Consider the following 13,642-nt stretch of genomic DNA (forward strand, 5'->3'; position numbering starts at 1 on the left):
TGCCAATTCTCCTTTTTCCTCTGGATCCAGCATAACATCACCCTCTGGAACTAGATTTAACTTCTCACAGCTTGGTGAATAATTATCTGTTTGGATAATCGTAGCAGTACATTGTGTGTCTTGAAAACAGCATATTACACAATAGAATTTTCTTTCAGCAGCTCCAAGTCCCACATTCAATCTCAGGAAGCACTTGCACTGAAATGAGTGTGACTAATTAACATTTTTATCTCCTATGCCCAAAGGTGACATACTTGCAGTAACTCTTTGAAAATGCTTTTCTGGGAGCGATCAGGTGCCTTAATATAAACTCTGAGCTGTTCAGTAGAGATATTTATTACTATCACACATTGCTGTGTTTAATGGTCTTAAGATGTTGCTTACCTATTTCTTTTCTTTTTTTTTTTTTTTTTTTTTTAAATCCAAGCATATTACTTACTATACGTGCCAGTTTCATCAGTTGAAGGTATTTTTATATGTATTTTTCATGTAGCTTGTTGGAATATTGCACAACTGCAGTCTGAAATAAGATGCGAAAGTCAGGAAAATTTTAAGTTAGGCAAAAAGCCATTCCTTCAGTTAATTACAGTGATAAAAGTAAACATTTTTTTAAATGCAGGAAACAATAGAATTTGGATGACAGGATCCAGAAAGCATTGCATATTCTAGTTGACCTTAACAGTTGAAATAAACTAATATAAAGCGTTAGTGCTGATTAAATATGACTTAGTTGCCTTTGCAATTTGTTTAGGTATGTAAATCACTTCTAACAGTATATATATATATAGCCTTTAAGTTAAGTGATATTTGGAAAGTGCTGAGTCAAACAGACATTTTCTGTTTCTTGTTGACTTGCAGAAGCCCCTCTGTATTTTCTAGAATGATAAAGAAATAACACAGAAAATAATTAAGCCTACACTTATGAACTTCTTGTGTGAATTTGCAGCAGCTCGTGCAGTCCCTTATTTCTAGTGTAGTTTTGAGTTGCAGCAGCAAAGGTTTAGAGCCTTTCTTTGAGCACACTGAAAAGAAACAGATTAAATAAACAGCTTTAAATAAACTGACACTTAACAGAATTTCAGCTGAATATACACACAGTGTAATTACATTGCCAACAGCTAACAAACCCTCATGAAAGTTCATTAAATGGACTTAATGATCCACCTCCCCCAAAAAAGTGTGGTTAGAGGCCCAGAAAGTTAACCCTTTCTGGATAATATTGAAGATTATTTACATTAGTAAGCTCCAAAAGCTATTTGGCCACAAGCAACTAATAAAAAAAAAAAAAAGAAGATATTTTTCTGTGTTACTAAGAGCTTGGAGATATTGGAGTCAAGAGAGGTCACTGGGTTTAATTTAATAGCAGATGTTGATATTAAAGTTGAATACCTGTAAACTGAATTACTTTATCTTCTACAATAGTCTGTATCAGTTGATGGTTTATACAGAAACAGGCAGTGGCAGCACACCAAGAGAAACCTGCCAACTGAACACCTATTTTGGTGTTCTCTTTTTTTTGCACAAGTGCACTAGTTCTTAGCAAATAGCAGGTTTAATTTTAGCACAAAAGTTCTTTTTAAAAATGTGAAACTGGAGTAGGTGCTGTGTACTCTAAACATGGGGTAGGAGAGAATTGGCTTTTGAGGTGAAGTTGATATTGTATAATTATTAAGCCCTCATAGTGGAAAGAAACAATTTTGAAATACACAACTATTAAGAAACTAAAGCTCTTCAAGTTTGTGACTTAAATACATGGGGTAGTGTTGTTTTTCTGAGAACCTGAAGGGTTTGAAGGAAGATAGTTCATAAGGCCTCTTCTATATAGGTGAAGTACTAGTTTAAATTCCTTTGGGCGTTCTGGTCCTTTTTGAGGAAGGACTGTTCCAAATTAAATGATGGTTAATTAGTGCTTGCCTAGAAGGCGTTAGTGAGTTGACTGAGCTTGTCTGTAGAAGCATAGGCAGATTGCCCACTCTTTAAAATGACCTTGAGTTTTCTTATTCACTAGCTTGATTTGTGCAGCTCTTACTTGAATTCATTGAACAGATAAAAATAATGAAGCCTGGAGAGGATTTTTTTTTTTTTCTTAAAGAATAGTGTTTTGCTACTCGCAGCAAAATTAGCTATGAAAATTTGTGGTCACGCAGATAAATGGGTGTTTATTCTCACATTTTTTAGCAAGCCCAACCACTGCAGCCCAGATGAGCCTGTCGAACCCAGCCATGCTGCGCACCCACAGCCTTTCCAACGCAGACGGTCCCTACGAGCCCTACGGCGAGACGCGCTTCAGGAACAGCTCCATGTCCCTGGATGAGAAGAGCAGAACCATGAGCCGGTCTGGTTCTTTCCGTGATGGCTTTGAAGAAGGTTAGTAAAGCATGTGTTGGTCCTGGAAATGATCAGAAGGTGGCATTTGTCCATAAAGCAAGTATGAATTTGGTGGGTTTCAGTTTAGCATAGGGGTCATTTCAGAGCACAGTTCTGTCTGTGTGGAGCTCTCCATGTTAGATAAAACTTTGGTGCTAGTCCTGATGGTGTTCATTCAGTGAGCCTTTTGCCCAAACGTAGGGAAGCATCTAAGTGTTGTACCTAGAGACTTGGAGGAATTGTTTCAACACATTGTAGACTTCATTTCTAGTGACCTCAGAACACTTGGAGTTAGCATACTGAAGTGTTTCCTTGAACATGACTATCCTGCTGACCCTGGGCCTCCATGCTTTTGTTTGTAATAGAAGTAATTGATGTCAGACAGACTGTTGTTTCTATTTCAGTTATTTTTTAAAGTATTTAATCTGTACTGAAGTTGTCTTTTTATTTCTGTTGAATGTCCTGGTTTGTTACCACAGCATGCACAGAAGCGACCTGACGAGTTCTTCAAAACATCTAGGCTCTTTTTTTTTAATTCCTTACTATCTTTTCAAACATGTAATCGTACCTGATAAAAGAAACCTAAGTAAATATGAGAAGAAAAAATTATTTACCTATAAATAAATATTTAGTTTGGTTGCTACTGATCAAGCAACCTTATGCTGTAGGAAGAGTAGCTCTGAGCACGTGTTAAAACACTGAAGCATTGCACTTGGAAAAGTCAGGAGCGGGGTGAGCTCTGGGAGTGGTTCAGGGGAAGGTCATAGGAAGCTCTTTCAGCATGAGCATTTTAAGGCTTAAATCTCCTTTCTCCCAAGGGTTTGGAGCTTGGTTGGCTGTGAAGTACTTAATCACTACAGGTCATACAAGCCTTTGCTGGCTTGCTTCCTCCACTGCTGAGGACCTGTACTTACTCAGCACTGTTAGTTCCAGTGCTCCTTTGTTGCTGCTCCCCTAGAGCCAGGCATGATTGGGAGCCACATTAAAGTGTTTGTAGGGGCCCTGGGGAGCCCCAAGATACCTTCCTGGAGATACTGGTTATCCCATCAGTTTTCAGCCGTTGGAGGAGGTAGGAAACATGTACTGGATATTGCTCCAGAAAGGTTCAGGGCCCATTCATTATTGAGTTTTAGCCAATCTAACTCCATTACATTTAATTGCATTTTAGAGGCCTGTGGCTGAGGATATTCATTAAGGGTTGAAAATTACTAGAATACAGTAGGGCTGAAAACTGTCACTGGAGGAATTAACCTTTCTTTGTGCCATGTTCCCAGAAAGCTAGAAGATCATGAACAGTCAAAGACTGCCAGATGCTTAGTGAGCTGAATTCTGTTCTGTGATGAACAATCCTGCTCTTACTAAAATGTTCCTTACTATAATCTGTGAAGGAATTTAAATCACTGCATCTCTGTTATACTTAGATGATTTACTCCAAGAGCTACTACAGCAAAACTTACTCAGGTTTTGTTGAAGACATCATAAATATAACAGCAACCTTAGTCTTTTAAGTGTGCTTCAGATTGCAGCAAATCCATGTTGTCAGGTTGGAAGTTAAACTAGGTCTTTGAATTCAAAATTCTTGTCCAGGAGACAGGCCAGTTTGAAAGAACATTTCATAAGTGTGATGTGTTTGGGGATGAATGCACTGAAAAAAAAAAAAAAAAAAAAGGAAAAGGCAATAGTTAGGTGAAATATTGTACAAAGTGCTTTTCATTCACTTGAAAAAAGTAATAAAAATTATGTCCAAGAAAAGTCTACTGAGTGATGGACTTGAAAGCAGTGGAAAAGGATCACTTCTGTGCACAGGGAGAGAATTTGACTCAATAGTGTACAAGCTGAAGAAGTCCCTTTCAGATTTTCCTAAATTTTTGGCATGTAAAATGATAATATTACTTAACCAGATGGGCTGAACGTCTAGGTGCAGTCAGTATATTTTTGTCTTGAGGTTAAGGATCTTCTGTCACTTTTCTGGCTGTGCAGAAGGCAAGGATAGCTGGCTTACAGCCCTACTTACTTCTTGGGGAATCACAACTTGCAAGTGAGCAAGTGGTTCTGAATATGGCTTATGTGCGTGCTGTGCTGTGCTTGTCCTGTGCCTCTAACTCAGCTTCACAGAATGGGAGATAAGATGGACAAGTGTGAATACATCAGTCACTTCACCTCGAGAGAATAGATCAAAAAGCAGTGTAGAAATTAAATTGGTGGTTAATGAACAAATTAATTTTATACAATGAGCCAGTGTCAGTGAAGCATAAATCCAGGTCTTAAGTAAAGCTTACCAATCCACTTCGTAATTATTTATTAGCACATAAGATTACAAGACATTTTATCCCTATTATCTTCGTCACAGCGAGGATTTATTCTTAAAAGCCTTTGTTTCTTTTGTCTCCATGGTGTGAAGTACAGTCTTGTTCTCCAGCACAGCATGTAGGTCAAAATGTTAGTCAGCCTTGCAGAATTCTTTCGGTAGGATGGGTTTCAGGACTGGAGAGATGCCAACAGGAACAGCCTCCAAACTATCCAGAACTTCAGGGGAGAAACCACAGCCTAAAACTGAAGTGGTCTCTTGGCTCTCCAGTATCCCCACTGCCCTGGCCATCAGTCTTCCCCAGGAACTTGTACTGCCATGGGCTCCACCCTGATACTTCAACCTCCCAGAGAGAAAGGAATTCAATTCATTGTCGTTGGGATATCAGTTTTTATTCCTTTTTTATGCTACTGACTGCAGTGCTTGTTGATATTTCTACTTTTTGGACAGTTGAACACAGCTAGAGCATTTCTTTCTAACATGAAAAATGATACATGCTTGCATATACATTTATAGTGCTTTAAAATAATAGCTCTAGACCAATTTGGGGTTGTAGCCTGCGTGCAGATGCATGCTAACTGCATCACATCAAGAGCATAACTGCCTTCAGGCTCCTAATTAAATAGCCTTAAAGTAGCCATCTGTAGACACTTTAAAAAGAAATTACACAAAAAAAATTATTATTAACTCCTTAGTTGTCCTCAAAACTAGAATTCTCAAATTATATACACATTGGAGCAATGTAGTGGTGATGTTTTACAAGGCAGAAGTGTGACTCCCAGAGTTCTGTGTTCTTCTCCTGCTTTGATTTTGGTTCTTCTTTCCTTCCATTAAAGTCTCAATATGATCTTAAAAATTCCAGCTGATTCTAACTCAAAAATGTGTCCCTCAGTCAGTTGTAAGGAGATTTGTTTGGTTCTTCTCTGGCCAGTTGATACGATTGCTTTTTAAAATACATTTCTATTAGTAAAAACTGCACAAAGGAAGAAAATACAGGGAAGCAAACCAGAAAATAATTTGAAAAGCTTCATCTGAGTCCATTGGTGACCTTTGCAGCATTGCCTGTGCTTTGGGCTTTCTATCTTGAGGAAAGCAGTCCAAAGGGTAAACTGCAGGTAGAAAGAAAAGTGACAAGGAGATCTTAAGTGCATGGTATCTGTGGTATGAGGAGACTTCAAGCAGATGATCACTCTTCAGCCTGGAAAAATGATGACAGAAGAGAGGTGATAATACATCATTTAGTGCAGTGTAAAGAGGTTGGTTATCCATTGATTCTCATATCACAGGAGACACTCTGGGACATTACTGATTCAGCAGCAGCAGGCCTGAAACAACTGCAAAGAATGACAGTTCTAAACACAAGAAGAGGTTTTTTGTTAGACAAAATATGTCAGTGGATTCAGAAGCAGTTAAGCAACTTAATGGTAGAGAGAGGTCACAGCAACTATGAAAAATAATAGTCTGGCTGCAGTTTGTGTCTGAGGAATTTTCATCTCTGCTGATTCCCAGGAGATGCAAAAGTGTTACTGGGGAAGGATCAGCAGGTATCTGCCTCCTCCTTGCATGCTTTGCCCTAACCATGCGCTGTAGTTGCAGCCAGAGATGGAGCACACGATGAGACAGACCCTGGGTCTGACTCACACTAGTTATTTTTATGTTCTTAATGCAGTACAGTCCTTAACAGCTCACTAGAAAAATCGTTTTAATTGAAAATATGATTAACCAGAAACAGCAAACGGGTGTGAGTTATTTTTGCTTTCTTGTGGGATTTTTAAATTGTCTTAAATTCCTCCAGAAGCCAGCTTAGACTTTGTTTACTTCTCTATCCAGCCTCGCCTTAGGATATAATGTCAATGGGAATGCAGAGCCCATTTATTATGAAGGTAGGAGAATTGCAGGAGGTAATTAGAGCAAAATGGCAGCTTTTCGAAACTTCTATTTTTTTTTTTTGGCTGGAGGATTTAGATGAAAGAAGGGATTTAACACAATTTCATGTGATTTGTATAAAGTTACCTGAAGTTTGAATGAAAGTTTCCGTTAAATGTATTTTGTTTCTAAAAATAAAAGTAAAGGAAAGGTAGTTTTGCATGTTTCAGTAGCAGAAGTAATAGCTTCAGGTATGTTTTTTTTTTTTTTAATAGCATAATGATAAATAAAATTATATGTAAATCATAACACTAGGGTGATAGCAACAACCTTGAGAATTAATCTACATGTGTATCTTTTACTGAACGTATATTTAAATGTGAAAATTGCTTGAAATAAATGCTTTCCCAGAAAAGGTTTTGTAGCCATTTTCTAGGAGAGAAAGAAAACAACCTGCCCCCTCAATCTCATCTAAAACTGAAGCTGAAGCAGTAAGCTTTTCTTTTGTAATCTCTCTTGCATTTCAGTTAATTTGTTGAAGGACTGAGTAAGCCCTTTTGCAAGAGTCTTTAAGATAAACTGTCTAGAGAGATACTTAGTTCTGAAAAAACCTTCATAGAAACATTGATTTTTCATCTTCTTGACCACACCTCATTCCCCAAAAAAAGCAAGTCTTACTAAATTGTTACAACAGCTTTACCAAACCAAAGTTTATGGGTTGTATTACCTGGCCATGCATTGTTCCAGCTGCACATTGGTGGTGCAACAGTATAATTAAGTTTATGATGGATGATGAAATTCATTAAGGTATTTCTTCAGTAGGCTGATAGCTGGCAGTGAGTGATCTGTGATGATCTCACAGTGTGGTTACTGCATTTATAGTCATTGTGTGTATTTTCTTTCCTTTAGTTCATGGTTCTTCTCTCTCTTTGGTATCCAGTACATCATCTATTTATTCGACGGTGAGTATAATGGACTGAACAGTTTGGGTTTAATAACCAAAATTATTGACTTCACTGGTCTTATTGTGCTGATAATTTTTGCCATTCAAGGGGGGGGGCTACCGAAGAAATGTTTACATCTGTGGATATTTAGTAATATCCTTATTAAAAACAGATACTCATGGCCTAAAAGCAACAATTTGTTTTTTGAGTCAGTATTTCACAGCTGTAAGGATTCCCAGCATGCTATGATCACAGTTTGGGGCATTTCCTAAATCACGACCCTATTAAAAAACAGTAGATAATTACTTCTGTAAGGTGTGTTAATTGAATGAGATCTTTAATTTCAAACTGCTGTGCAAGTATGATGCAGGTTCACCCTTGCCACACATCCACAGCTGAAACAAGCCTGTGTGATGCAGGAGTCCGTGGAAGAACTTGCTCATGGAAGTTCATTTATAACTAACTGCCTGTGAAGCCTGAAAGCAGAGGGGTGTTATTTAGTGTGATTTCACGGACGTGTTTCACTCTGAGGAGGCTACGTGTGTAATGTGCTCTGGAGACTTTGATAATAAATTGAAAATACCAGCTATGGTTGTTGACCTTGCCTCAAGCGTGGGCCATATGAAGCCAAAACAAATAATTTACTGGAAGGATGGAGAACAATTCTTTTCCTCTGGACTATTGTTTATAACCCTGAGAGTCCCAAGGGGAGTACTCAGCAGCTGCTGTCTAAGTTTCTGCTTTCTGTGCTTGCTGCCCAAGCACCAGTGGCTCTTAATAGTGTGGTTTGATGGGTATCATTTTCATGGTGGCTCATAGTGGACATGTTTACGTAAGGGCAGTGGACTATGTAAATTCCTACCATATACTTCTCCTCAGCTGATAGCTTTGGTTAGAAACAAGCCATAGTAGCCATAATTTTATCATGCAGACCACAACGGGTGGTCAGGACATCCACTTGGCATCCTTGGAGAACTAGTTGTCTGTCCTCAGTTTTTCATCATGACAGTGCTGAGGCAACACCCAAGCAGGAGTCGTCTTTTTTTTTTCACATCACTTGGAACTGCAAAAATGTGATCTCTCTGCCATGGTTATCTGAGCATGGGAGAAGAACTGCCTAGGATCAGCCATGTTCTGTGATAGCTTTGGCTCTTCAGAGCTTCTTGTAGTCCCTTATGCATGGAGATGGGACTTTACCCTTCCACAGCTCAGACTCAGAGGTGCACTGGTCAGCAGGCTGGGAAGTGAAGCCCAAATCCCTTCCTGCAGGAAGAAGTACTGTACAAGCAGCCTGATTCCTTTTTCCTGAAGAGTAAATAAATGAGGAGATTATCTTGGATGGATGTGGATGTCCAGAGCAAGGAATTCACATCAGAGTTTTTGAAATGAAAAAAAAAAGTTGAAAAATACTGTAAATTTGTCAGGCTGCTTATGTTGTAATATCCTCATCTGTTTTCATCTGTTTTTATTCTACAGCCTGAAGAGAAGTGCCAGTCAGAGGTAAGAGCACATGATGTTTGACAGGCATAAATGTTCTGTCACAACACTCTGCATTTCATGTCTTGCTGTTGTATTTCTCAGTATTGTGGTGCAGTAAAGTGCTCTCTTAAAATATAGATTCGCAAGCTACGAAGAGAGTTGGATGCATCCCAAGAAAAAGTGTCAGCTCTGACAACTCAGTTGACTGCCAACGTGAGTACAACTCTGAGAACAAACACTAACAGAGAACTCGTTTCATGCACCATCTACTACCCCAGTTTTTCTAAGTGACAAAAAGATTTCACGTGTATAGCATTCAATTCACATTACTTAGGTGTTTAAAAAAAATAACTGCATGCAGGGGGGACCCCTCCAAAAATAACATCCCTTCTCCTACTGAATTTTATTTCTTTAAATACTGAATTATAATATTCATTTGGCTTAATGTATATGTAAATCATCTTCAGATCTTGAGAAAAATCATTGTAGACAGGGTCTCTTTTTATAAATAGTGTCTTGGTTTGCCATTTGTGTGGAATGGGGAAGCAGGTGAAGACTGTTATTGGTAGGAATAATAATTGATAGAAAAGTGGATTTAAATGCATTGTATTTCACTGCTGCATGTGGGCTAATGGCACAGGAGGTAAGGGTGGCATAAGAGGCTCTGAGAACTATTTCGAGGTTATGCCTCAAGAGTGAAGGTTTCTGATTTTTATTAGAATCTGATCTGATTTCTAGCCAGTGTAGACAATGCTGCTTGTTGCCTCTGAGGAGTCTGATGAAGATGTAATATAAGACATTTGGATGCCAGGAGGTGTTGAGACATGACCCTGAGCAACTTTATTTGTGTGTTCTGTCTTGTAGTCACACATAGGAGAAATCTGCAAAACAGAAGCTTGCTAGAAAAACAAGCAATTCTAGAGTAAATAAGCTACAGATGAACAGTCAGCACATTGGATCATACTGACATCCTAGTTGGTGGGAGTGAATAAACACCAGAACACATGCTACTGTAGAGAGCATTCCTGTCCATCAGCTCTCTGAAGAGGTGAAATACAAAACTTGGCCCAGTAAAGGAGAGCTTTTGTCTGAGCAGTAACACCTCTCAAGAGAAGGATACAAGGGGAATGTACCGTGGCGTTCACTGCAGGCATCACAGTGCTTCAGCCAGCCTGCAAAATGGGAGAGGAAACCCAAGAACACAGTTAACAGGAAGTCAAATAAAAGGGCTTTGACTCTCTGTAACCACTCGGCCACTTTCCCAAGAGCACAAAACAAAGTTTCTTTAAATCCTCCAAAAAATAAAGCTCATGTTTGCCTTCCGTAGACAGAGGGGACTGGATGCATGAGTTGGTTTTCATCCAGACGCTTCTTTTACACGTCAGACAGTATGACCCAGATTCTCTTGCATATCTTTTTTTATCATTTTGTTGAATAACCCAGTTTTTGTCCTTCAGACAAAGAACTTGGCAGCTATGCAGCTCTTGTAGCTCTGCCTTGGTTTTGTTGTGGTGTTCTTCACACGGTGTTCAGATTCAGTAGGCTGTTACTCAGCACAGGAGTTAGTAGCCTGCCTCTAAGAGCTGTGAGTAGCGCAGGCTACTCTGTGCTGCCCCAGCTGCTTTAAGTTGTCCAAAAATGTGTCTGTGATTACACCACTGTCTTCACAGAGACCAGTTTTTAACATATTATGCTACTGTACGTGTTTGCTTGGGGGTCATTTGGTTTGGGGGCAGCTGATTTTTTTGGTAGGTTTTTGTGGTTGTTTTGCTTTGCCAAAATAAAAATGCTAGCATCATTTATTATTTGGATAATATCCCATTTTTGCTTTATTCACCTTGTTACAGTTTTGTACTTTTAAGTTCATATTATTTAAACTTCTTGAACTTGGACCTACCCTTTTTTTGTCCTTAAATCAGCAGCAGTCTGCTGCAGAGATGCTCTAACTGTCCTAGTAATATATCCATCTCGAGCCACTTCTTTCCAGAGAACATATTCTTTTTTTCATGTAAAAGTTCATCTCTGTTCCCAAAAAAGTTAAGACTAATGGATGCTGTTTAAGACACAGCTTCATGGACATTTCCTTTACACAGGATTTTTAAAATAAAATGCTTTTACCTTAGGCAATTGGAATTAATCTCTTTCTTTATTATTTTTTCCCTGAATTTTCCTGTATAGACATTGCAGCTTTCGATGCTTCTCAGGCCACCACAGGCAGGAGTTTGAAAAGGTTTCACTCCAGCTAGGAAGTGAAGGTGATTATTTTCCGTGGCTCACTGGACAGTCTCCAGATAGGAATAATTTCAAGGTGCCTGATCCTATTTTGAAAGAGCAAGGTTCAGGTCAAAGCATTAAGGATTTGTATCCCAATATTAATCCATGTGGTCCAGCTTGCCCATTGATTTTTTTTTTTCTTTTGTAAAGTATTACTGAAGATTCCTGAATATCAGTTTTATTTTTTCCTGCTCATCTTGCCCAGCAGAAACCCTGTGTTTTTAAAATAAATATTTATATTTTCATACATGTGTAGCATGAGGGTTTAAATAACTTTTTGCTGTTTTCTCACAGTCTTAGCTCTGCTTATTTTCATAGGGGCTGCTGGGAATGAGAGATGCACATCCCCATGTTATTGTACTGCTCCTGTTTGTTTTCACTGCGAATGTGAGAACAGTTATTTAGGATAAGTCAGCTGTGTGCTGCTGCTGAATAAGTCTGGAATAGTTCTGTGAAAAGTATTTGCTACTCTGTATATATTTAGATGAGAGAATGTCCTTTTCCTCTTGGAAAGATTTCACACAGTTTTACTTTTCTGAGTATATAGGATTATTTTTAATAATTATTTTTAATAGAGTAAATATCATTTTCTCTGGTTAGTGTAGATAATTATGGCTGAGACAAATATGTATGGAACTGTGCCTGTGCTAAGTTGTGCACATGTATAGACATAAAAAACAGTGCCATGTCATGGCTCTAGAAACGTAGTTCCCTTTTACCAAGTTCCTTTCCATCTTCTAAATCTGCTTTTCCTTCCTTTTACTTCTCAGTCATTTTCAGTTCCTAGCTGATGTCATTGATATAATGGACATTGGGTTCTCAGAAGTTGATGGGAAAAGGGAGAAGGGTAATTGGCCAAGCACCAGGAGGGTTTGGATGATGATTAGCACCTGGACCTTGGTTGCAAGCAAGGCCTTTCTGCAGAGGAGGCATCTCTGGAGCGAACTGGCTGATTTGGCTTTTGGAGTTCTCCTGCTGGGCTAGCACAGTGAGACTCCACCTCTGTCCCTTCCAGCATCATCTTGCCTTAAATATCCACAAGGAAAATAGTAGTGTAGTTGGAGGGATGTTTCTGCTTGGCTTTCCTCTATCTGAAAATTGGATTTCTATTTTATTTACTATTTTCTGTTTTATTTTAATTTTTAGGGTATCCTGAAACTTAGGAGTGCCATGTTGGGTTTTTTAACATTCTTTGGGGAAAGTTCTGAACATTTTGTGAAAAGCTGTTTAGCAAGAGTTACCTTAACTTGACAACTGTCACTAAATAACTTCACACATGCTAGTTATGGCCCACATGAGAAGTGAGAGACCATGTCTGATTTCAGAAATGAACAGCAGGAGGTGTTTGGATGGAGGGATTGTCTTTTTTTTCCTTTCTGCTTTTTGTGTTAGGAGGTCTTATGTCACTGCCTGCAGTAGCTTGGGGCATGACTATATAACCAAGGACATCCTTCCATGGCTGTTTGGTATCAGGTATGCTTTCAGGTGACAAGATGTGTTTTTCACAATGTCCTTGAAAAATCTCAGTTACTTAGTCTGTGAAGTTAGTTTGTTTTTTTAAAAAAATCTTTCACTTGCAATAAATTGGCGAAATATGTTTTCTATTTATCAAAAAACCCAAACAGCTTTAAACAACTGAGCACATGAACTGGGTTAGTTTGAGATGTGGCTCTTCAAAGGACCTTAACTCGTAGAGACCCAGGAGGTGGTTTTGTTCTCAAGATATTCTGGATGCAGGATTGCACATTTTGCAGAGTAAATGAGCATTCCAAACTGGAAAACAAAACAAAACAAAAAAATTTACTGCTTTGTTTGAAGATGTCTGAGGTAGCTGTCCAGGCTGATGAAATCATGGTATCAAAAAGGATGTAGCAGCTGACTGAGGAGCCACCTCCAGGAAATCTACTGATGTGCCAGGTCACAGCACTGCTCCCAGGTCTGTGTTTGGCAGGAGCTGCTGCTGAGCAGGGCATGGTTTGTAGCCTGAAACTGGATCATTTCATGGTGTGCTGCTGGTAGTATTTGTACAGGAAGGGGCTGTCACCTTCTAAAATTTTGAAATTGGTCTGTTACCTTTGGCTTTTCTAATTTTACATGATTAAATTGTTCCTGGTAGTGTGTTTGCAAGCGTTTGCACAGCGTGTGCTCTACTCACGTCACCTTGTCTAATCAGCATCATTTCTCCATATGATTTACACAACAAGCAGTGCAGTGCAGGAGGTGCTCCATGCCAACACCTGTAGGAATAGTCTTCTTTGTGGGGAGAGAACAAACTACTTGTGTGTGGTTTCACTTTCAGGCTCACCTGGTGGCAGCGTTTGAGCAGAGCCTGGGGAACATGACGATCAGACTGCAGAGCCTGACAATGACAGCTGAACAGAAGGCAAGCTTGAAAGGGCTTTGG

The 13,642-nt window shown here is 39.0% G+C and overlaps 1 protein-coding gene across 1 annotated transcript in view; it reads left to right on the forward strand.

The window, feature by feature from the left end:
• NAV2 (neuron navigator 2) overlaps nucleotides 1–13,642 on the forward strand; it is a gene marked incomplete at its 5' end in the record, with an annotated part of 49,968 nt that overhangs the window by 16,013 nt on the left and 20,313 nt on the right. Inside the window, 6 exons of the mRNA XM_008942673.1 lie at nucleotides 1–74; nucleotides 2,179–2,367; nucleotides 7,451–7,503; nucleotides 8,962–8,985; nucleotides 9,103–9,177; nucleotides 13,538–13,621. The exon at nucleotides 1–74 is cut by the window's left edge and continues 12 nt beyond it. Of these exons, the coding sequence (XP_008940921.1) occupies nucleotides 1–74; nucleotides 2,179–2,367; nucleotides 7,451–7,503; nucleotides 8,962–8,985; nucleotides 9,103–9,177; nucleotides 13,538–13,621 (499 nt within the window). The remainder of the gene's footprint in view (nucleotides 75–2,178; nucleotides 2,368–7,450; nucleotides 7,504–8,961; nucleotides 8,986–9,102; nucleotides 9,178–13,537; nucleotides 13,622–13,642) is intronic.

The sequence above is a fragment of the Merops nubicus genome, unplaced genomic scaffold (assembly GCF_000691845.1).
Source record: "Merops nubicus isolate BGI_N331 unplaced genomic scaffold, ASM69184v1 scaffold20646, whole genome shotgun sequence".
Taxonomy (NCBI): Eukaryota; Metazoa; Chordata; class Aves; order Coraciiformes; family Meropidae; genus Merops; species Merops nubicus.